The sequence below is a fragment of the Naegleria fowleri genome (genome assembly GCF_008403515.1).
Source record: "Naegleria fowleri strain ATCC 30894 chromosome Unknown tig48, whole genome shotgun sequence".
Classification (NCBI taxonomy): Eukaryota; Heterolobosea; class Eutetramitea; order Acrasida; family Naegleriidae; genus Naegleria; species Naegleria fowleri.
This window is the reverse complement of record NW_025407980.1, coordinates 38,874-62,784: the sequence shown is the minus strand read 5'-3', so window position 1 is coordinate 62,784 and position 23,911 is coordinate 38,874. Positions and strand designations below refer to the sequence as shown.

General features: G+C 37.5%; 12 protein-coding genes across 12 annotated transcripts; 8 read left to right on the top strand and 4 right to left on the bottom strand.

The window, feature by feature from the left end:
• Positions 1–40: 40 nt before the first annotated feature.
• On the bottom strand, positions 41–3,118 carry FDP41_005728 (uncharacterized protein; the record flags this gene model as incomplete). Its single annotated transcript, XM_044709284.1, has 1 exon — positions 41–3,118. One exon carries the CDS (start codon positions 3,116–3,118, stop codon positions 41–43), a length of 3,078 nt encoding a protein of 1,025 aa, XP_044559688.1.
• A 607-nt stretch (positions 3,119–3,725) lies between these two features.
• Positions 3,726–8,265, top strand: FDP41_005727 (uncharacterized protein; the record flags this gene model as incomplete). Its single annotated transcript, XM_044709283.1, has 2 exons — positions 3,726–4,072; positions 4,458–8,265. The coding sequence occupies 2 exons, from the start codon at positions 3,726–3,728 to the stop codon at positions 8,263–8,265; spliced, it is 4,155 nt and encodes a 1,384-aa protein (XP_044559687.1).
• A 130-nt stretch (positions 8,266–8,395) lies between these two features.
• FDP41_005726 (uncharacterized protein) lies at positions 8,396–10,417 on the bottom strand (the record flags this gene model as incomplete). Its single annotated transcript, XM_044709282.1, has 1 exon — positions 8,396–10,417. One exon carries the CDS (start codon positions 10,415–10,417, stop codon positions 8,396–8,398), a length of 2,022 nt encoding a protein of 673 aa, XP_044559686.1.
• Positions 10,418–10,887: 470 nt separating this feature from the next.
• Positions 10,888–13,102, bottom strand: FDP41_005725 (uncharacterized protein; the record flags this gene model as incomplete). Its single annotated transcript, XM_044709281.1, has 2 exons — positions 10,888–12,705; positions 12,767–13,102. The coding sequence occupies 2 exons, from the start codon at positions 13,100–13,102 to the stop codon at positions 10,888–10,890; spliced, it is 2,154 nt and encodes a 717-aa protein (XP_044559685.1).
• A 1,031-nt stretch (positions 13,103–14,133) lies between these two features.
• FDP41_005724 (uncharacterized protein) lies at positions 14,134–15,069 on the top strand (the record flags this gene model as incomplete). The annotated part of the gene is made up of 1 exon (XM_044709280.1): positions 14,134–15,069. One exon carries the CDS (start codon positions 14,134–14,136, stop codon positions 15,067–15,069), a length of 936 nt encoding a protein of 311 aa, XP_044559684.1.
• A 670-nt stretch (positions 15,070–15,739) lies between these two features.
• Positions 15,740–16,943, top strand: FDP41_005723 (uncharacterized protein; the record flags this gene model as incomplete). The annotated part of the gene is made up of 2 exons (XM_044709279.1): positions 15,740–16,257; positions 16,322–16,943. The coding sequence occupies 2 exons, from the start codon at positions 15,740–15,742 to the stop codon at positions 16,941–16,943; spliced, it is 1,140 nt and encodes a 379-aa protein (XP_044559683.1).
• Positions 16,944–17,368: 425 nt separating this feature from the next.
• FDP41_005722 (uncharacterized protein) lies at positions 17,369–17,680 on the top strand (the record flags this gene model as incomplete). Its single annotated transcript, XM_044709278.1, has 1 exon — positions 17,369–17,680. The coding sequence occupies one exon, from the start codon at positions 17,369–17,371 to the stop codon at positions 17,678–17,680; it is 312 nt and encodes a 103-aa protein (XP_044559682.1).
• Positions 17,681–18,417: 737 nt separating this feature from the next.
• On the top strand, positions 18,418–19,506 carry FDP41_005721 (uncharacterized protein; the record flags this gene model as incomplete). Its single annotated transcript, XM_044709277.1, has 1 exon — positions 18,418–19,506. The coding sequence occupies one exon, from the start codon at positions 18,418–18,420 to the stop codon at positions 19,504–19,506; it is 1,089 nt and encodes a 362-aa protein (XP_044559681.1).
• A 425-nt stretch (positions 19,507–19,931) lies between these two features.
• On the top strand, positions 19,932–20,930 carry FDP41_005720 (uncharacterized protein; the record flags this gene model as incomplete). Its single annotated transcript, XM_044709276.1, has 1 exon — positions 19,932–20,930. The coding sequence occupies one exon, from the start codon at positions 19,932–19,934 to the stop codon at positions 20,928–20,930; it is 999 nt and encodes a 332-aa protein (XP_044559680.1).
• Positions 20,931–21,765: 835 nt separating this feature from the next.
• On the top strand, positions 21,766–22,326 carry FDP41_005719 (uncharacterized protein; the record flags this gene model as incomplete). Its single annotated transcript, XM_044709274.1, has 1 exon — positions 21,766–22,326. The coding sequence occupies one exon, from the start codon at positions 21,766–21,768 to the stop codon at positions 22,324–22,326; it is 561 nt and encodes a 186-aa protein (XP_044559679.1).
• A 481-nt stretch (positions 22,327–22,807) lies between these two features.
• On the top strand, positions 22,808–23,095 carry FDP41_005718 (uncharacterized protein; the record flags this gene model as incomplete). The annotated part of the gene is made up of 1 exon (XM_044709273.1): positions 22,808–23,095. The coding sequence occupies one exon, from the start codon at positions 22,808–22,810 to the stop codon at positions 23,093–23,095; it is 288 nt and encodes a 95-aa protein (XP_044559678.1).
• A 382-nt stretch (positions 23,096–23,477) lies between these two features.
• Positions 23,478–23,909, bottom strand: FDP41_005717 (uncharacterized protein; the record flags this gene model as incomplete). The annotated part of the gene is made up of 1 exon (XM_044709272.1): positions 23,478–23,909. One exon carries the CDS (start codon positions 23,907–23,909, stop codon positions 23,478–23,480), a length of 432 nt encoding a protein of 143 aa, XP_044559677.1.
• Positions 23,910–23,911: the final 2 nt, after the last annotated feature.

The following is a 23,911-nucleotide window of genomic DNA, read 5'->3' as shown; positions in this document are numbered from 1 at the left end:
GAGAGATTTCAATGTATTTATTCCAAAATCATATTTCTCCTCATACATCTAGGTCATCATCATCGTTGTGACCTTTTAGTGTTCGTCCTAGATGCTTCTTAATTGTTTTGCTTCGAGAGGAGAGTTTGGAGAGAGCTTCTTTGAGGCGCATCAAAAGTTCATCCAATTTCATTACGGAGCCTTGAAGTTCCTTGTTATCCTTTTGTTGTAAAGCTTTTGCTTTTGCATCTTCTGATTGTGCAATGAATTGGCGAAGTGTGGCACAGAGGTCCTTGTCACACTTTGATGCAAAATGCATGGCATTGAGCGATAAAAAGGAAAATGAGGAAATTGCTAATTGTAAAACATCGAGTGATGCTTTACAGAGAGGGTTGTGCATCTTGAAGCATTGATGAAACACTGAAATAATCTCCTTAGAAAGCGACTCATAATACTCAAAGTTTTGACACATCAGATGAAACAGGTTCAAGTAGTCAATATGTAACGTTTGTCGGATAGGTTCTCCCAAACGAATAAGAGAGTTAATTAAAGTGAGATAGCTCTCTATAAATTTCAAAACCTGTCTAGCAATGATAAATGGCAATGTTCCTTGGTCTGTATCCTTGAAATAACGCATTAAGACTTTAGCGGTTTGTCTTATATCTGATTTTGAGCCTGATTGCATGATGGTTGCCAAAGCTTTGTGTATGGATGGATCTCTGAATAATTGTTTTACAACATCAATTTGTGTAAACTCTGCAAGGTACTTGAGTGCCTCTTTTCTTGAATAATCGCTTGTTGACATTTCGCTAATTAAAATTTGAGCAATTAATTGAATTTTTACAGCATTAGCAGCAGAGAATTCGTCCTCCTCGTCCTCTGCGCTCTCAAAAATTTGTATCTGATAATCAATCTCATTAGGGTTTAAAATTTGATTTGACTTTTTCAGTTTGGTATTTTCTCTAAGAAACTTTTGGTTTGTCTTTGGCATCGAAAGTAGCTTGAGAGAAAATTGTTGGACATTGTCATTATATCTGTAGGAGGAAACACCTCTCTTTCCTCCAATGATCAGAATATCCATGCCATAGAGAATCATGGTTTGTTTAACAAGTCCTGTATCAAATCGTGGAGAGACACTATTTTCAATGACAGAGAGAGTATACGTTTCAGTGTCAAAACAAAGCAACTCTTTCAAATAATTTCCAGTGTCATATGACAGTTGTCCACCATACAAAAGTATTCTCCTTCCTATGACCACGTGTGAAGAGTATCGAATTGGAATTTTCTGAATATACCTTTCATTCGATTTGTGATGTGAAAGATTCACTTTTCTCCATTCAAATGTGTTGAGAGACAACATCCAAATATCTTTGTACATTTTGTCTTTTGCATAAGTAGCTCCACCAATAACAAAAACCAATGAATTAGAAACCACACACATTTGATGGCCATATCTTGCTTCAGGGACATAGGCACTGTGTATTGACATTTTGTTGGGCAACGTTAATGTCTGTGAAGCTCTTTTCTTTTCTTGATTACCATTCGACGAGAGAGATATTTCTTGCATGTATTGTGAATCATCTAATGTTTTGGATTGAAGAATACTCGACGAGTTTTTGAAATATCGTTGGATGATGCTAGGATATGAGAGCCATTTTCGTTCCTTGCAGTTAAACATCCAAAAATCATTAGTTTCCTTGCACTTCTTAGATCTGTAATCAACGATGGCAACACCTCCAAATAATAGCATGGCACAATCCAATACAACACCTCCATCACTGTTGAACCGAGCTGATCCTGAGCTAATTCCTGATGAATTTGTCGTACTCTCACCGTATCCAGCATTGTTATTGTTAAGAACTCCTCCTGCTGACAAATCTGATAAGGAGTCACTCTCTGATTCAGTATCGAGATTTGTTGCGCTGTTGGATATGGAGCTTATGCTTCTAATGGGTTGAAGAACAGACTGTTTTTGATTGACTGCACAACATGCATGGCAAAACCGAGGTAAGGGTGACTCTCTATTGTACAAATCAGTTACGTCTTTTTGTGATTGTTTTAGGAATGAGAGTTCTCTGTCTGATTTAGGAGGGATGTGAGCTATTTCCCATGTGAATTGATTTTCAATGTTCATATCGAGAGAATATAAAATAAAATCTTGCAATGGTGTTTTTGAAAACATTCCATTTCTACCTCCAAACATGTATGCCTTGTTATTTCCACACAAAACAAACGTGTGATCATATCTTGACTTGAATAGAGGTATCTCAGAAGAGCCATCATCTATATAAAGAGATTCGAGAGAAGAGCGTCTTGGAGAAGCTGATCCAGATCTATCACTATTGGAGGGAGATCCAGTGAGCACGTTCGTCTTTGAAGACTTTTTCTGAATTACATTTGGCTCACTAACTGGAGAATTTGTTGGATTATACGTAGGTATGTAATGTGTAGGAGGAGACACCCATTGAAATTTACATTGTTGTACAGTCGACAGTGAAGACGACGATGGCAAGTGGGGAGTACTTGAGCTAGTAGTAATATTTCCAGAATGTTTTGGAACCATACAATAAATTTGATTTGTGTTCCCACGAATTGGTCCAGTTCCTCCATATAAAACAATCATATTTAAGGTTCTATTTAAAGTCACTTGATTTGGTTGTGTCAAATCATCCTCATCTTCCAAACTTTGTTCCCAATAAATAGTAGCGTGCCCTTCCAAAGGAAATAACTGATCATGATTCTGTGTTGGTAACACTGTCCACTCAGAACTTGAAATCTCTTCCTTGAATGAAGAAGGAGATGTCTTTGGAGAATATATACCATTATAATTAGTTCCGCTACCAGTACTCGTTACAGAAGGAGGACTTTTTGTTTGAATTCGCTGTGTTGAATAGGAACTCAAATTACTACTCGATGATCGACTACCTCGTTGATGAGGTAGTGTTACTTGAGGTGTTGTATGATCATCGGAATAAGGAATAGGTGTTCCTCCTCCGTAGACTTTTGTGGGTGTTGAGTTTGAACGTTGTGATGGTGGTTGATACTGAGAGGATAATGTACTACTATTGAGAATGGTAGATTCCTCATGGTAATCATGATGAGAAATTCCTGAATGTTGTTGATGATTCGATTGCAACATGATGATTGAATTTAATTATGAATCAACAATAAATCAATATCGGAGGAGTGATGATAAAAAATCAATTTCAGCGAGCTCTTGTTGAAAGAGGCTCAAAATTAATCCTGTAATGCTTTGATTCAAAATAACCACAACTAAAGATCAGGTAAATAAATATTTGAAATTGAATATTGACTGCTATAAATAAATCATGTAAATTTTCCAATTCAATATTCAATGATGATGATGATCGGTCTATAATTTCCAAAACAACAACAACAACAATTCGGATCCAATTCTATCAGATTGATAAATTCTTGAATTTTTAATGGAGAATAAAGTTTCCAAGTTTCAAAGAATCCGATGATGTTAAATTGATGGTTTTTGTTTCGAAAATTTTTTTCAGTGTTCAGAGAATTCTTTTGCAACTTTCAAAACCTCATCAATGACCTGTTGCATTATAACAATGTATAATTTCAAAAGAATGGACACCAACAATTGTTGGGTGGATTTCCATCAAAATCGCTTCCCTCAATTCATATTGAGGTTTTTTCATTGTGTGGTTTTTTCCAAAATCATAACCAGACAGTCACCTGTCAAATGTTGTTCTGTCAAACAACAATAAAAAATGTCAAACCAAGGGTCCTCTCATCAACTGCCTCCCAACTCTCATCCCTTGCCCTTCCTGGATGCACACGACCACAAATACAATCTTCCATACTTTTCCAACAACCAAAATTGCTCTGAATCAAATTCTTCTTCACAACCACATCAACAACAACAATTTATCGCCACTTTACAATGGAAAAGTAAAACATCCACTCATGACGTCGATCTCGTAGCTATCCTTGTAAACAAACAAGGTGGTATCCATGATGTTTGTTTTTATAATAATTTGAATGGAGTGAGTGGAATGAAACATGGAGGTGATGATCGAAATGGAAATCAAAATTTGGATGCTCCAAGAAATGTTGTGTAAGTTTATTCGTCATGATGATGATGACGACCATAATGATTGTTGTTCATTTGTGGTTTCTAAATCTATTTCTCAATTGATTCGGTTGTCATTTAATGATGATGATGACCTGATGAAACAATATATTTGGTTCACATCGATGAACTCTTCGAATCATCATCATCACATTTGAAATGACATCTTTGACACTGGGTTGACACTCGACAATCGTCGAAACAACAACAACAAAATTTCGTCTCTTTTGTTCCATTCCACCCTCAATGTCAATGCCTCTCTCTCTCTATTAATGCAAACCTAATACCAATGTCCATATTTGTGTCTCTATCGATGTCAATGGACATTGAAATAACATTCCTTTTTATAACTCCATTCCAATACACACAGCAAGGAACCACTGAAAGATAATGTCACTCTCGAAACAGCCCTCTCAGAAGCAAATGAAACTATTCAACTTGATCTCTCAAAAGTTGACCATGAAGTTCGTTGTATTGTATTTTTTGCTTGTTGCTATCCAGGAACTGTGTTATCTGAACTCGCACACGTCACTTGTAATTTATATCAATTCACACAAAGTGACAATGAAAAAGCTCCATTGAAACTTGTCATTGGTTCCAATTTAGATGTTTCAAAAGATGCTTCTGGACAAGTGTTTGCAATTATTCAATTACGTGGTGGAGATGCTGAAGCCATTACCACAGTTATTCCTGGAAAGGAAAAGGAAAGTATCAAAGACGAAATGGATGAGGAAACACTAAATTCAGATTCTCTTTCTGCAAGTCCTAGTCCAGCAATTTCACAAGGACATTTGAAAGAAGCAGAAAATGCTCAAGAACATGAAGACGTATCGACTCAAGCAAATTATTATTGGCAAATTGTTTCAAAGCAAGTCGAAATTGCCACACATGAAAGATTTATGGATTCTTTCATGTATGCCATGTGTAAACGTGTACTTCCAGAAAATATTTTCATTTCCATGAAAAATCGATTGACTTATATCATTCATTTGAGACAAGAGGAAAAGAAGAATCAAATTCTAGATTCCATGGTATTCAGTTCCATTCTTAAAGATGAGGATCACGATGAAGATGAAGAATATATTGTTCGTGTGTACTCAGAATTGACTGGATCTATATTAATCGATCAACTGATTGTAGAAGAGGCTCATAATTATTTGAAAACTGTTTTGGAAACAAGTGCTGAAAAGTCACCATTCATTCCAATATCACGAGAAGAATTCACAATTCAAGAAGCTAATAACAAGCTCTCAAAACAATCGGTAGAAGATGACAAGACACAAGTCGACAAACAAGAACCTCCAACTTTGAATATTCAAAAATCATACACTTTCAATGAGGATAAGATCAAAATCTTTATTGGATGGCAATCACTTTCTGGTCGTTCCTATTCCAGATATTATCTCACAGCCACTGTTTTATTCTTTGGTAAATATGGAGCTCGTTTAGGTCACATTGATCAATATACTACCAGATTGTCACTTGTCAAATTGGAAAGCACAAACACCAATCCAAATAATACCACTGCTCCAACGACCGAGAATACTACCAACAGTAACAACGCAAATTCATCGTCGACCACCAACACGACTTCAGGAATGGGATCTCCACGTACTTCTCCTCTTCTCATTCAATCTTCTTCAAGTATGACTCTCAAATCACCAAGATCTGGACTTCACAAACCAAAACCTGCTGCAATTTTCTTAAAAGGCAATAGAGATACTGGTACTGGTAATGACAGTGATTTGTGTGCAGAGGTGGATTTGTCACGTCTTCCAAAATCGGTGCATTCCATTATTGTGGTAGTCACAGCAACATCCAATGCACAAGACTCTGGATTCCAAGAACTTAAAGATCCCTATGTGAAAATTACAACAAATTCTGTGGGAGATTTGTATAGATATCAATTTCACACCTCTGAAAGAGCTTATCAAAGCTTTATTGCATGTAGATTGACTTGTTTGAGAAATCCAAATGACTTGTCAAGTGCCAATTTAACAGCACCTTCAAAGAATCAAATTGGAAATATGTACGGAGGAAGTTTTATTGGCCTCACGAAATGGAAAATTAGTAACATTGGTGAATACTCATTGGGAGTTCATCCATTGATTGATCCTCATTTGAAATCTCAAGTTCAGAAACATGTTCCAACCTTTGAACTGCCTCCATGTATGGAATTGGCGACACAACATGAGATTGAAGAACAAGAACGTGAAAAGTTATTACAACAACAACAAGAAAACAAAACATCTGAAGAAGACAAAACAACCGAAAAGGAAGATTTCGTCCTCATGGTGAGCAATGCTTCCGATTTGGATTTGACAGTCAACGATGAAGAACCAAAGAAGGAAAAACCAAAATGTTTCAGAATTCCAAAACAAGAAGTGAAAACAGTTGGTTTTGATTTCTCTACTGTGAAAAATTTAGATTCCATTCAAGTATTGGAATTTTCACAACATGGAAAACTTCTCACAGGTGCAAAACCCACCATCGTCAATGAAGCCAATGATCTTAAAAAGCGTAAACTTGCCCTTTCCAAAAAGAGTGATCACCCCATGAATATTCCAATGAGTGAATCTTTCACATTAAAAGAAGAAGGTGAGGAAAACACTGCCGAACAACTTCCAAGACAAGATCAAATGTTCCAAAGTTTAACATCCTTCCACAGAATGGATTTGACCTACAGTAAGGAATCACATGCTCCCTATTTCATGTGTTTCTTATTGAAATTTAAGGACATTATTACCAATGAGGATGAAGATGCATTGGATTATTCATTAATTCCAGAAAATCGAATCAATTGCTTTAGATTATGGAATGTTGATGAAAAAGTAGACATGTGTTTTGCAAAATTAGAAAATGTTTTTAACATTGACGGAAGTGAACAAGCATTGGAGGTATTTAATTGGCAACAACATGCAAACTTGGCAGTCATTGCGTATCGTAGTGGACAGAAAGATGAATGGTTTATCGAAGTTTTAGATGAAATTGTGACATTCAAAACTCCAGCTCGAAGATATTTACGTTCCATGTTACAAAAATGTCAATTTGACATTAGTGAACCTTCATGTGACATTTTCACAGTTCCAGCTCCAAAAGACACAGTCACGAAGGAATTCCACAAAGATCGAAGAGATTTGGTTCTTGGTTTTGGAATTGCTGGAAGTGGAGGACAAAAGCACTTGTTAAACGCTGAAGTTGAAATTTATGATCATTTTGGTCGTTATTTGGGTAAAGTCTATGAAGGTTATAGCGACATGGATGCAAAATTGAAACATCGCCCAATTAACTTTTTAACAATTTACACACAAGATGATGAAGAACAATTTGACATTCGTATGAAAGATTTGATCGAAAGCACCACTGTGAAATATATTGTTGCGAATATTGAAGTCAAATCGAGAAGTATTTTGAATGAAAAGTCACAAGTCTATACACGATTGGTTGACATGAGATCAGGAAAAGAATTGACTCGTGTTCAAGCTTCTGGATATCTCTTCCTTGATAAATATATTCCAAAAAAGACAGTTGAAAAGAAAGAAGACGTCGATGCTGACGATGATTCCTATGACAGTGGTGATGAAAGTGACAATGAAGTAGTCGTCACCATGTGTGTGATTGAATTCACAAAAGAAGGATGGAGAATTATTGGAGCAGGTGAAAAGAATTTGGTTGATCTCATTCCAAAATATATTTCACTGAAACCTGAAGCTCTTAAAATTGAAATTATCAAAGGAAGAAATCTCATTCCAGTAGATCATGGTTCAGCCGATCCTTATCTCAGAATTAAACTCAATGAGAAGAATTCTAGAAAAGGAGCTAAAAAGCAAAAAGTTAGAACCAAGTTGTGTAATAGAACCATTCATCCCGATTGGCATGAAACTCACACCATTCAAATCTTTGATTATGATGACACTTTAATTGTGAAGTGTATGGATTACGAAAAAACAAGAGATCAATACATGGGTGAAGTCAGACTGAAGGTTGGATTTTTACTTCGTTTACATAATCAAGGACGTGATCGAAAGTTTGTGTTGAGAAATGACGAATATTGGAAAGCTGTTGAAGGCAAATTAACAGGAATGAAGAAAGAAATGGCACTTGCTTCACAGCCAATGGGAGATTTGTTTATGAGATTTTCAATTGGTTCCCTAAGTGATGTTGTCACAAAGAAGTAATATTTGTTGTAAAATCAATCCATGATAAAACAGATTATTTAATGTCTCACAAATACACTCTACTTTTCGAAGAATTTAATTATGTGTAAGGATTTGGTTCAATTTCACACTAAAAGAATCTTTCACTAGGTTACATTTCCTCGAATTCAGAAGGTTTTTCCGCCACAATAATCACATTCGTTGGAGGATAAGGCAACTCCTTGAGACTTGCTTTTGAAACCTTACTCAAATCGTCCACCTCAGGACATTCATAAATCTTGCAATGACTGTCAAATCGTTGGTTGGCAATCCATTCATTTGTGTAGGATCGGGTGGCAATCCCACTACTACTGCTGTCTGTTTCAATAACTTTAAATCCAACTCGATTCAATTCTCTCTTCCAATCCGACAAGGACCAAAACGTAAAAGTTTCATGCATTTCACTTTCCCAATTGTTGTGGTAATCTTTGGTAAGCATAAACTCGGCAGCTCCTCTCATATTTGTTTTCACAAAATATTCTCCTTCAATGCTTTCATAAAATTCAACATCACCATTGTAAATGTCCTTACTGAAATCAAAATCTTTTACAAAACGATCAAATAATGCAAAAGTAGAGAGCTCATTCAATAGTTGCAGCATGGCACTTGTATGACCTTTCACAGTGGTCTGTACAATGTGTTCATATTCTTCTTTCTTATTTTGCGGATCAGAAGGAAGCCAATGATTTTTTCCTTCTTTGTGATTGAGCCACAATAAAACTGTTTTTTGTTTTTCTTCAGGTCCAATAACATCTCGAACAATGAGTCGTCCACCAGATCTTGTTTGATTAAACTTGTATTGTAAATAATCCTTCACAACTTGTTCTCGAGTTCCAGTAGGTGAGTAAGAGTAAAGTTCATGAATGGTACTATTACAAATGGTAGTATCAATGCTATTGTCTTCAAAGATAGGCTTGGTAATATTTCGTTGGTGAAAGAAAACAAAACTGGAACCAAATTGACCTAATCGTTGTCGTTCATGACATCGAGCTAAAAATTCTGTAGTAATTTCAACACCAATCAAGTCACAATCTGGATAATCCTTGGAAATGCAGAGTAACAATGCTCCATCTGCACATCCTTCATCAACAATTTTTCCGGTCTTTACAAAATGTTTGATGTCATTCCATTTTAAGTTAATGACTGTGGTGTTTGACATTTCCCATGCATAAGTATCATAGTTTCGAGTCTCAGTCAAGGAACCTGCATCGTTTAAAATTGGATCATTCCACAATCGGAATATTCTCTTTGGAACATCCACAAAATCGATCCATGTGGATGTTGTGGCCCAATGCATGTCAGATTTCACAATGTTGCTGAGAGGCCAATTTTTGTGAGAGATCATTTGGCCATCGCCCACCTCTTCAACCATCTTGCTTAATACTTGAACAGGAAGTCTTTCAATCCATTCATATTTCTCTTGCTGATCACCTGTAGTAGTCGTTGTCGTAGTAGCTGTAGTCGTAGTCGTAGCAGTAGCAGTAGTATTGGATCGACGTTGCATCTCAGCAGTAATTACCGAATATCCAAGTTTGTCAAATTGCTTAATGACATCCAAAGTGCTCGATAACACAATGGTATTCCCTGGATGTAACATTAATTCTCCCTCAGAATGTTCTCGTGTCATCTTAATTAAATGACTTGCAAATCGATCCGATGGATGAAAATGTGGAACAGGAATGATGGAATATTTCAGTCCTTGATGATGATGATGAATGGAAAGTGTTTTCTCCATTCCTCGATTCGGATCCTTTGAAATTTCATCATCGTTCTCGTTGAGATTTGAGAATTGAGAAATTAACTTTTCGGGCTTGTTGTAAGCCTTCACCAATTTTTGTCCGAATCGATCCAATGCAATAGATCTTACATAGAAAGGTATGGGATTGTATCGAGAATTTTGTTGATTGGCCGAAGTTACACAAAACACCACATGAGAGATGTATTCATGTTCAAGTGGTTCATTTCCAAGAATCCATTTCTTAATCAATCCAGTATTCGGATTGTAAAAATCAGACCATTCCGAGATGGGCCGAGTCAAATGGTTCATTAAATATGAAAATTGAAAATTGGTGTTCAGTAAATGTCTTCCAGGAAAGAGTAAGAATAATCGTGAGGTGTTTTTTGGTTGTGACATTTTTTTTTGATTCTGGATATTTCCTCTTTCATGATTCATGCCATCAATATATCATTTCAGTCAAAATATCAATCTCAAAGTCCGATCAATTTATATTTCCTCATATATTTGAGGAACTTTAACAAGGATCTTCTTGGATTGTTGCGTTACGCAATGTTCTCCAGCAGTAGTAGCGTGAAGGAACTTTTTTTTTGCAAACCACAATGCAGAAAGTTCATGACGTGCAAAATGAAGCTCACCAGAAATATCAAACAAAGTGTGTCCAGATGATGATGGTCCACTTACCAACACTTATTAAGAATTCTGCTTCTCCAATGAGATAGTGCGGACAACACTTTGGACTCTGATGAATACCATGGACATCGTGACACAGCTGTGAGAGTTTTCTATCTACAATGGTCTTATATGTTTATTGGATTGAGTAATTTTATCTTTACAATTGGCAGTAGTTTTGAGGAAATTCAAAAAATCTAGTCTTGGAGATCTTCAATGTTGATGGTCTTATTTTCTTTCCAATACTCCAAATTGGTGGCAATATGTTCCATAGCAAAGTTCATCTTTGGTAATAGTCTGCAATAGCTCTTCATCATCGGAGACACAATATAATTAATAAATGCAGATTGAAGGTTGTTCAAGCTGGGTTTTGTCCTGTCCATAAATGGTGACAATGGTAAACCAAGCTCCTTTTCCTTGTCTCCCTGCTTGTAAAATTCTTCTTCGATACGTTTTGCCCACTTAAGGTACAACTTTAAAGGCCTAGCTGGATTACTAACGTCCGCAATTTTGATGGCAATCTGAAGAGCCAATCTAACATCTTCCTTAGCTGAAAAGTCAATCTCCGATGATTCATTTTCAGTTTCAATTCTAGATTTAAATCGTCCTAGGATTGTTGCGTGGAGGGCCATATCAGTTGCAAGGATCATTTGAATCATGGTTTCTCTAATATCTTTGTATTGTTCGTCTGACAGGGTTTGGAACACATCAAAATCTTTGCTTCTCATCAATTCAAATGTTTCAGCAACGTGGTGATTTTCGAGAACAGATCGATCGTTGTAAAGAATGGAAAGGTAGGATTGAGAATTCATTTGGAAGTTATTGTTGAGACCTGGATGTTGATAGTCATGACAAATAGCCGCCATCAAGGATGCAAAAATATCTTCATCAGTCATGTATTGAGAGAGTCCGCCCTTACTGATAATGTAGTGCATACATTGCAGAACATCAGTTGCGTGCATGTTGTTGTGATATGGATTGGGTTGGTAACCTGCTTCGATTTCTCTCAAAAAGCTTATTAACACTTTCTCATTGATATTGAACTTGTTGAGCAGGTCGTACTTAAGGAAGAGAGCGTATGAAGTAAAGAAGAGAGGGTGGTTATTCGATAATTCTGTAATTTTGAAGACATCATAATTCCATTTGTCAAGCTTTTCTAGCACATTATTGAGCTCATCCTTTCCGGGTCTTCCTGCTACTTGGGTAGTTGGCTCTGTCACTGTTTGTTTGACTGGCTCTTTGGCTGGTTCAACTTTCTTTTCTTCTACTGTCTTTGATTTTCCTCCCAAATGGACTGCATCCACGTATTTAGTCTTGATATACTGCACAACTTCTGTGTCGTATTCTCTGAGGTTCTTTCCAAACTCAATCTTGTGAATAGAGTCAAATCTCAGCGAGTTGATGACTACGTTGAAGTTCTCATATTCTTTTTCTGTAATGGCTTTGTTCTTGATGAGCTTTTTCTTGATATTAATAAGGAATTTAGAAATTTGTTGAGCTGGGAACACCAAGCTTTCAATTTCCTTTCTTTTTCTTTCGAGCTCGCTATTTTGCCTTCGAAGAAGAGCTTTTGCGTTTCGTTCTTCCAAAGAAGCATTGACTGGGATAATAGGTTGGCCTGCCTTCTTTGCAAGCTTTTCTCTTATTTGCAAAAAGTATTGATACTTTTCCTTCATTACTTTGAGATCTCTTTCGAGCTGGTCAACTCTTTCAGTCGGTGTTGTCTCAGTTCGCAACAAGTAAAAGCTGTAAAGAGGATAAATGAAAGAATGATAGAGTTGAGACCAATAGTCTGGAGCCTTTCCTTCCTTTGAATCACCAACACGTGCAAGCTTCAATGCGATATCAGCTTTTTGCTTGTTGGCAGACATTTCGAGAAGGACTTTGCATTGGTTGGCTGCCTCGTCGACTGACACTCTCAATCGCCCTGATTGCGTAATGGATGCTCTTAATGTATCAAAGAATACTTTCCACTCCATATTCGCAAGCTTCAATTCTTTGCTTAATGAGTTTTTCTGGAAGTCCAAAACGCCATAAATGGTCATCAACCATTTAAAATATTTGATCAAAACTTACCATATCATTCAAGCTCTTCTGGGTGAGCACTTTTTCAAAATACTTCTCCCTTAAATCAGTCACTGCAATAATAAGGCTTTCTAAATCAGGAGAAGGAGAGCAACCAACCCACAACTTTCTTGAAGCAAGCAATGTTGTGTTGTTTTGAGTGCTCGAGGGTTTAAGCTTTTCGTAATTTTTCCCTCCGCCCTCCTTGTCGTACATTTCGCAAAATGTCTTTTGGAAAACGCCTAATTGAGCAACGATAGGATTTGAGTTTCCTTTGGGTACTTGATAGAGAGGAAACAAGGGTGGTTCCCTTTCGTGGCCGTATGCTGTCGAACTTCCTGAGCCCATTCTTTTTGATGATGATGGTTAAGGATGATGGTGATGTATGAGTGGATGATATGATGGCGTGATGGTACTTGATGATTCTCAGTACTTTTGAAATAAAAAGCAATGATGATGCCGATGATGACTAGTTTTCTTTTTAAACAAGGAGAGATACAATTCCTAAAACTTTACCCCTCTCAATTCCTATCAAATAGTTACTAAGGAATAGGAGTAACGTCAGACAATGACGACGGTGATGGCCACTACAATAAATTCAAAAATCTGTTGTTGAGATAATCACTCTCAAAAGCGAGCGCGCGAAGAGTTGTCGAGGCGTTTTTTTCTTTTTCTTTTGACCGAATGAGTGGCGAGTAAAGCCAGTAAATTTTTTGAGCGGGAATGGAAAATTGAGAAACGAATGCCTCGAATGTCAATGCACATCTTGTGCCGGTCATTGGCTCGTAAAAGAGAGAGAGACGTATTGACTGTCACAATTCGCACCATCAACAAACCGTTCAAGAGATATTAATCCAATGTCCATCAAGCCATTCAATGATGCAAAAACTACAACATCACGATGCATCCATTCGCCAAATCAAATGAATTCTTTTGTTTGGAGAAATCCACTACATGCAAAATCTTTTTAACATCTTTTGGATTAAAATTTATAATCCTGGTTCAATCTCGGGCCGAATTGTCATTCAAAACAAAGAAGAGAATCAACAGAGTCACTATTTCTTCTCCAATATTTTTTTAACACAAAAATCTTCGAACTGCTTCTCTTTTCCCCAAAGAACGAACCCAATGACCACCTCGGAAGGCAAGATGATGAAGGCCCAAAAACAACCTCCGGCTCCGTTTTCCGAAAAGTTGCCAACTTCTTCTTTTTGATTGGATTCCAAGCTCCAAAGCTTGAGAGAGCCCCAAACACCAAAAATTCAATCAAAAAAAGTATTAATTTTTTGAAACGAAAAAAAAAATTCCAAAGCCTTGCTCGCTCTCTTGTTCTCACCCGAAATCACTTCAAACACCAAGAACAACACCCACTTTAAAAGATGATGCAATCAACAACATCTAAATGTTTGGCTTCACTTTTGAAAGCCGGTACTTGCTACTCACGTTCCTCCGTGATGATGATGAAAAAATCCTCGGCTGCCTTTACCACCACCAGAACAGCAAACATTTTCAATACTACTCAAACGAGAAATGTTTTTGGATTTGGAAGTAGCAACAATAACAATTCCGGAGCTTCATGGGAACAAGCCTCTTCATCCTCTCAACAAACTCAACAACAAACAAATAATAACAACAATACTCAGCAACAAACTCAACAACAAAATAACACCCAGCAACAAGCTGAGGAAAAACCTTCTGTAGAAAAGGAGCAAACGAAACAAGCTCAAGAACAAACCAAGCAACAACAAACAGCTGCTGCTGATGATGCCAAGGTAAAAGAACTCGAAAAGGAAATTGAGGCATTGAAAGAAAAAAACGCCAAGTTGGACGACCAATTGAAGAGAGCTGTTGCTGAAATGCAAAATGTTCGTCGTATTGCAAAGAATGATGTGGATAATGCAAAGAAGTTTGCTTTGCAATCTTTCTCAAAGCATCTTTTGGAAGTTGTGGATAATTTGGAGAGTGGGTTGAAACATTTGAATGTTGAAGACGTTTCGGAAATTACTAAATTGGTACAAGACAGCCCAGACTGCACTGAAGATTTGCGAAAGAAGGCAAAGGCACTACAGACCGCAGTGGAAGGAGTGAAAATGACTGAAACTGTCTTGTTGAAGGTTTTGGAAAGAAACGGAGTGACAAAACTCGAAATTGGAGAACAAACTCCCTTCGATCCAAATTTCCATGAAGCCATGATGAAGATTCCACCAAGCGACAAGCATCCAAATGGCTCTGTTGCCATGGTACTAAAGAGTGGCTGGATTCTCAATGAGAGAGTGTTGAGACCTGCCCAAGTTGTTGTTGCCATTCAAGACTAAGTAAAACATCACTTTTATTGTGATATTATAGCTTACAGTTTTCTCAGTTTCAAAGTGGAGGTGAGTAAAAGTGTGTGCAAGGATTGAGGGAACAGTCATCATTGATCAATTTCTCCAACGTGATGATCAGACGGAAGACAACAACCTTGATTCAAGCGATTGTTGGTCAATGAGATGAATGATGTGCACCTTGTGTTGTATCGTTGGCCACCTTGAAGGGTTTCCAGAGTTGTTTTCGCTTGCACCTTGTGTTGAGTCTTTCGCCACTTCTGACCTTGAAAGAATTCCCTTTTTGTTGAATATTTCCCTTTCTTAGCGAGGTTCAATACTCGCGGGCAATTACAATCATGTTATTCTCATCAGTTTGTCTCTATTTCGCAGTTTCTCTCTGTCCAACGAAACAAATCTTGACAAAAAAACCAAAACAACAACATCAATTTGATTCACAACATCGTTTGTGTCTGCTCCATATCGCGTGTGTGGTCGTGCATCTCTCTTCTTTGAAAGGTTTTGATAGCTTCATCTTGTCCATAGTGTCATCTTTGCATCTTTCCAAATTTGTATTATATTCCAATCCAGCTTGTTGTTCACCACAACCACCAAACGACCACCAATCATCATCATATCTATCGCTAAAAAACTCGAATCCTCCTCTACCATTGTCGCCATCATGTCTTCTCTTAGCGATTTCTCCTCTCTATTGTTTGACATTTCTCAAGCATTGCTCTTCCACGATAATTCGTTTGAATTATTACAAACAAATCCCAACAACAACAACACTTCCAATAACAACAACGTGACTCATGCCTCTCTTTCCAAACTCTTCCCCAACTCTACCGAAAATATTTCCTCCATTGTCAATTCTTGTTTTTTCATTGTTGTTTTTTCCATTCTTCTTGTTGTCATTGGTTATGTCATGTATAAGGCAAGAGCGACCATTAAGAGAAATCACAAAATTCTCTTCTTCTTGCTTTCGGTATTCATTTTGGTTCAATATTTTGGGCTGGTATTTAGATTGGTGTATAATGGAACTGGATTGAGAGTGAATCAATTTGAGGATTTGACTCGTGTGGAGAATTTGAATTCCTATCAAGTGGTCATGTGGGTATTTTCAGTGATGGAAAATGTTTTGGTCTTTTCACAAATGGCGACTATCTTGGTGATTATGAGTTTTATCATGGCCGTATTGTAAGTTGTTCTTCTTGGATGTCATTTTGGCATTTGACATTTTGATGTCTTCCTTTTCCTTTAGCTTAAAAACTGTCAAGATGGCTGGAGCAATGTCCTTCAAGACGTATAATATTTTGTTTTGGACTGTCTCTGTCATTACAGCCATCGCAGCCACCATTTTCTTTGCTCTTGTCATTGTAAATGGAATTATCAATTTACTTCTCAAAATGAGAATTCTCAGAGTGGATCCAACTCCAATTTACATTGTTCTCTTTCTCATCTATGTCAGTGTCATGATGTTAGAAACTATCCTATTTGTATCCATTGGAGCTCGATTACTACATGTGGTTCGAAAACGATCTCAAAATGTGTCACATGCCAAAACCAATCAATCCACCAATTTGGCTCAATCACTACAAAGACCTTACATCAAAATTGTTGGACTTGTCATTGGAATGGTCTTGAGTGCTTTCATCCAGATTTTGGCAGCTATCGTTTCCATCTTCACTTCTTTATATGTTAGTTATTTGCATATTATTGATTACTTTTTACAATGTTTTGGAGTGTTGGTGTTTGCCATTTTCGTCTTGTTGTTGTACAATCCTTTGATTCTACAAATGGAAGAAAAGGATGAAAAACGAATGGAGGCTCAAGAAATGAAGGGAAAGGAAATTCATCTAGAACAGAATCAAACAAAAGTGTAATCCTTTAGATTGTATTAATAATTTAGATCATTAAATTTTTTTTTTATTTAAGAAGAGTAATCTTCTCTTATTTACAAATAATATTAAATTAAATAAAAAAATAAAATTATATTTATTATAATAAAAAATTAAAATTCATATTCTGATGGAGTTTTTGGATCGACCTTTCACTTGTTGAAGTCTTGTTCTAATGTCTTGACATCGTATTTCTAGACATGCAAAATTTACTTTTTTAATTTTATTTCATGTTGATTCTTTATTTAGAAATACTTCAAATCGAGTGCTGTGATCCTGCCACACTTGGTGAATTGTGTCGAGCATGGGCCATCTCTTTCACAACCCAAAAAAAACTCCTTTCTCGAAATTAATTCATCTCTTCGCATATTTCAAATAATTCTATTGTCATCCAAACCGTCGTCACTACCATGCGCTCCTTATTGCTGTCACTTGTCATTTTATTTCTCCTCTCTGCATGTCTTGTGAATGCTCAGAAACAAATCTATGGAGAAAACATTCCACTCGATCCACCCTACGATCTACAATATTTCATTTCCTATTACTTCCTTCCACCCTTCACCACTTATTACTGGAGTCAACCCTACGCCTATCAATTTCAACAATATTATACTCAGCAACAACCTTATTATTATCAATTCCAATACAATCCACGACCTTATTATTATAATACTGGTCCTTATTCGTATGGAAATTATCCTCAATTTGAAAAAGAAGAATAAATCATAAATGAGAAACCTATTGAACAATAAATCATCATCTGTTGTTATTACTCATCAAGATCACTATTCTAATAACTTCATCTTGGTTGCTGAGACCATCCCAATTCTCATCAACAAAGATCTCTTTCAAATGCGACTACTTTTACACATCCAACAACTCTGTTAAGGACATTTTTCACATTCTTCCAAGAGTGAAGGTGTCCATCATGATGGTGATGTGAAATGAGATTCATGTCAAGTGTTGAAAAACCCCCTGAAATAGTTGATCAATGCACTCGTTGAGGAATCATTTTTCTCTAGAAACGAGAGTTGAAAACATTGTTTGACTTTGTTTCACATATTTATGGAGTTGTTGGAGTGATCAGATGTGACTGTAGAGGTTTTTTTGTTGTATAGCAATAATAAAAACCAAGAAGATCAAACGAACTTTAGAATTAAATTTAGTATGAACTCTTTCAAAAAGCTTCAAAACGAACTTTCAAACAGTTCAGAGAGGTTTGTTCTGAACCTACTCCATTTACTTTCTAAAGTAACCTCACAAATAAAGTTAATTCCCAAATTCATATCTTAACAAAAATGTAAATAACTAGTTTCAAAAAAGGAAAGTATTGTTGAAATAATGATGAAATAATGCATGATTCATTTCAGATCACGTGTGCTTCTGACCTTATTCGGTCAAATACGAAGACCATTAAAGCTCACGGTTTCCTCTCAACAGGTTTTTCATTGAAAAAAACATGATTTTGCATACTCATCAACAACATTATCAATCCTATTTAAACACAAGAAGAAGAAGTACATTCTTCTATGCTCTTCTTGTCTTGATCATTATCGGTTGTTTCTGGTGTTGGATTTCTTCAGATCATCATCCTTCTCAATATGTTGTGGTCGAAGGACAATCTCCCTCTCCTTACAGCATTCAACAACAAGCAGTTCCTACTCCTGCTCAAATTGAACAAATCGTTCGAATCATCATGCAAGTTCTAGCTCAGCAGCAATCCGGAGGTGGAGGATCCCAAGGTGGAGTGGGAGGTGGAGATGAAGGAGGTGGAGATGAAGGAGGTGGAGATGAAGGAGGTGGAGATGAAGGAGGTGGAGATGAAGGAGGTGGAGATGAAGGAGGTGGAGATGAAGGAGGTGGAGATGAAGGAGGTGGGGATGAAGGAGGAGGACAACCCTCTGGTGGTGGTGGTGAACAACCACCAACAGGTGGAGGAGGGGATGAGGGAGGTGGCGACGATGGTGGAGGAGGTGGTGAGCCACCAGGTGGAGGAGGAGGTGGAGGCGAACCACCAAGTGGAGGAGGAGGTGGAGAAGAAGGTGGTGAGCCACCAAGTGGTGGAAATGAGGGTCAAAGACCATCGAAACCTCCTCAACCACCAGACAAAGATCGACCTGGTCCAAGAAAACCTGGTGATCGTCGTCGAGGAAGAAGACGAAGAGATCGAAGACGTGATCGTCGTCGAGGAAGAAGAAGAAGAGATCGTCGTCGAGGAAGACGTCGTGATCGTCGAGGAAGGAGAAGGGATCGAAGAAGAGATCGACGTCGTGGACGAAGAAGAGGAAGAAGACAGTCAAGAAGAAGACAAGGAAGGAGACGTGTTGGACCAAGAAGAAGAAGACAAGTAAGAAGACGGTCAAGAAGAAGACCCATCAATCGAAGAAGAAATGTCAGACGTCGACGTAGAAATGTGAAAGGCGATCTCTCTCATGTTCCAGCAAATTCTCGAAGCAATTCTTCTATTAGAAGAAATTCAAAAGCAGTGAGAGAGAGTCCTCCTTCTCCTTGGAGAGGAATTCTTCCCATTAGAAGATATTATGTATAAGGCCTTGATGTGGTCTTGATGACAATTTCTGAAGTGCAATAATAAATCATCTTTCGAAATCTCATGAAATTGATTCCAGTGTATAAACCAAAAATGCTGTCTTCTTCAACAAGCTAAGAACTGTTGAGTTTATGGATCCAGTTCTGGTTGCTGTTCCAACCTTGGTTTCTCCAAATGATATATTTCCATTTTCGTAAGATATCAAAAATAATCTCATTTTGTAGAGTTACCTAAAATGGAAAAAAGATTTGGCCACAGCCTCACACAACTCCACTCTCTACATTGCTGAACCACAAGCTTGATCTTCTTCACTAGACCACCATACACAGAATCCAATTTCAACTCTTGTGAAAAACGGATGAATTTCTTTTTTCAAACAAGAAACAAAACGAAAAATTACCAATCCTTCACACATTCACAACAACATGATGATTCAACCATTCATTAGCAGCAGCAGTTGGGGTGGTAGTAGCAGTAGTATTAAACTCTTCTTCCATCCCATTCGACGTCGTTCCTTAATCGTTGCCTCTCTTGCACTTCTTCTTTTGTTCATCTTAATTTTCTGTACCTACATTCAATGTCAACCACAACCACAACCACCGTATGGAACGGGATATTCTGGCAGTCCATATGCACGAAGAAGAAGAAGAAGACGTCGTAGAAACAGATGTCGTGGTCGTAATTGTCGAAGAAGAAGACGAAATCAAAGAAGACGTCGTCGTAGACCGGACCAAGTTGGTGGTGAAGGACAAGGTGGTGAAGGACAAGGAGGTGGTGAAGGACAAGGTGGTGGTGGACAAGGTGGTGAAGGACAAGGAGGTGAAGGTAGTGAAGGACAAGGAGGTGAAGGACAAGGAGGTGAAGGACAAGGAGGTGAAGGACAAGGAGGTGAAGGACAAGGAGGTGAAGGACAAGGTGGTGAAGGACAAGGAGGTGAAGGACAAGGTGGTGAAGGACAAGGAGGTGGTGGACAAGGAGGTGGTGGACAAGGTGGAGGACAAGGTGGTGGCTCTTTTCAACCACCTTACCCTGGTTGGAGATGGAGAGATCCTTGGGGAAATCCTTATGGTGGTGGTTATGGTTATCCAGGCCAAGGATATCCAGGAGGTTATGGCTATGGTTATGGCTATCCAGGAGGTTATGGCTATGGTTATCCAGGACAGGGTGGTGGTGGTGGACGTGGTGGTGGCAGACACAAAAGAGCTTTTCAATTCAAAAGTAGTGAAGAGAATGAGAGTTCTGATGGACAAGGTGGAGGACAAGGTGGTGACGAATATTCTCCAGAGATTGAGGATGAGGTACGTCCTCGTTGTCGTGGTTATGGTTGTTATCGTTATGGTCGTCGTCGACGTCGTCCGGATCCCTCTCGTCGATATCGACAACGCTATGGATACTACAAACCTCGTTATGGCAGCAAGTATTGAGAGTCATTGTAACACATATCTGTAAATTCTCTTTCAATAATAAATTGAAAGTTTGGAAATTTGGTGTTATATTGAAAATGGTTGACAAACTCTCTGAAAATTTTCAATCTCCTTGTTGGTTTGTTCTCAAATGATGAAAGCAACATGAAAGTAGTAGTGGTAGCAGTGAGATAATAATTCATGTTGTAAGAAATGTCACTTGCCATTCAATAAGGTTCAATAAGGCAATGCATTCCAAGACTGGAAATTCAAAGTCCAACAGTTAACGGACACAAGAGCTGTTAATGTGTGTGCGTATGGGTGTATACAACACAACACGAACTTGAGGAAAGAACTCTTTCATGAAACGACTTATACAAATTTGGAAATGACAATTTGTCTCTCCGTTTGTGATTCTTTTCTTCAAATCCTAGTGCCATCCTTTTACTGATAGAGATCTTCATTAAAATTGTTAATTCACCAATTCTAACTATAGGTGGTGTTGTGTTTGGAAAAGTTCGTTGGGGGCAAGTTCTTAATTTCAGTTCAATTGTACAAAAATAGTAATGTTCCAAATGCATCGAGTTTGTTGTTTTCCAATAAAAACAATCATGCATGCATTCCTCTTCTCAATGCAAAACAATATAAAAATCGAACAGTAACTACTGTCTTTCGCAAAAAAACACAATCCGCTCTTGCGCATTAATATTACCAGCATTTCTTTGTAACTATTTTCAATCGCCAATTCTGATTACATTCATTCATTCATTCGTTAGTTCACTCATTCCAAAGATCGTTGCGAATCTCTTCTTCCCAATCTTGGAATCACATTCCTTCATACTTTTCAACATTTTAAATGTTCGCCAAGAAAACTTGCACTCTCCTTCTTGCAGTGCTTCTCGTAGCACTTCTTGCATGCTGTTATTGTCACGCCCAACAAGCAGCACAACAACCGGCTCAACAAGGCGGTCAATCATCCTCTGGACAAACTCAAGGTGATGATGAAGGTGTGGATCCTACCTTTGAAGCGGAAGAATCCGAAGAGTCCGAAGAATCCGAGGAGGCCGAGGACAGTTATGGTCGTGGCGGTGGCTATGGAAGTATGTACGGTCGTGGCGGAAGTTATGGCAACATGTATGGCCATGGAAGAAGCATGTATGGTTATGGCAACATGGGAAGTAGCTACTATGGTCGTAACATGTATGGTCACGGTTATGGACACATGCCTTACTACCGTCATCCTTATTACATGCGTCCTTATTATCATCACAGACCATACTATTATCATCACAGACCATATTATTACCATAAGCCTTATCCAATGCCATATTATCAAATGCAAAATTACCCAATGCAAAATTATCCAATGCCATATAATAACAACATGCAAAATTATGGATATGGAATGAATTATTAAATTCTTGAGAGAACAAGAGCCATCATGTGTGAAGTGTTGTCATCTCGTCAGTTCCTTTTGCTCTCTCGCTCTCTGTAAATATATATATTCTGTGTTATAAAAAATAACTTTGTATTCTGTATGTAGATGAATGATATCTTTTTAATCTATTTCAATAGTTGTGTGTATGCAGGATTTTGACAAGACCAGTAAATACACTTTTGGAATTTCTATTTTTGGTGTATTTCCATCTTTATCTTTAAATAGAGTATCACCCTGTAAATGCTCTCATCGTCACTCTGGTCGACATGCCAGATCCACTCCAAGAACATCTTCTCAAAATGTTCATTTTCCAAAATGGATAAGGGAAAAGTTCAAATGTAGAATAAACTCTCTTCCACATGAAACAAATTCGAATTTCAATGTTAAGCTTAACATTTTCCAGCTCTCTTAAAAAACATTTCAAAACGAATTCTCTCCTTCTTTCAATTAATCCTACAATATGAAGAAATCCATCATTTTCCTTCTCGTAGCCTTAGTGGTTCTCTTTGCTTGTTGTTATTACGTGAATGGTCAACAACAACCACAACCTTCTCAAAGCGTCGATCCAGCCGATTCTGAAGACAACTCACCCAATGATCAAGGACAAGGTAGTGGTCCAAGTGGATTCGAAAGTGAATTCGAGGAAGACAATTATGGATATCCTTACAGGCCATATGATTATTATCGTCGTCGTCCTTACAGATATCGTCATAGATATAGATATCCACATCACCATCCATACTATTAGACCAATGAGTGTTCAGAGATTTGAATGATCCTCATGGGTCGCTTCAAGAGTTGAATCGAGAAATAGATCAGTGTGTGTGTGTGAAGAGTTCGAAACAGTTTTTCTTTTGACGAACTGTTCGTTGTTGTGTGTATGTACGTGTCAATCTGTGTGTGTGTGAATAATACAAAGTTTTCAATCTTTGAGTTGTTCTTCTTCTTTGAGTCATTTGTGTGATTGAAATCATGTAATAAAACATGTGAGAATTGAAAAATGTTCATCGCTCGTTGTGTTTCCTCTCATGAATACATCATGTTCAGTAACTATGATTCATTCGTTTTCAAAATATTAATGATTAGAAAAAGTCATTGATGTTGTTGTTGTGATCGGATCATTCGTAGGTTCACATTTGGCAGTGATCATTCGTGGAGGGCTTTTGTTTGTTGTCGTTATGATTGTTGTCAATGTGATTGTCAATTTTTTTCTTTCGTTGAGAATAACTTTGAACGAGTTCATAAATTTCTGAATTTGATTGTTTCAATCGCTCAAATAAATCTGCCATATCATTCAAACAATGATCTTGAATCGAGTCGAATAAATGGTGTGGAATTGGATTATTTTTTGATTCGTTCTCAATGAAAGGTAATAATTCTTGTTTCTTTTCTTCAATGTGTGGCATGTTCAATTCTAAAGGAGCTCCCAATGTCAGATAAGCATTCAAAATGTGCATGGCAGCTGTCTTTCGGTTTGAGCGTTTGGTTTTCTTGAAACGTTGAATGTCAGGCCAACATTGAACGGATTCTGTGGCGAAGGATCTTCTTGCAAAATCCAACATGA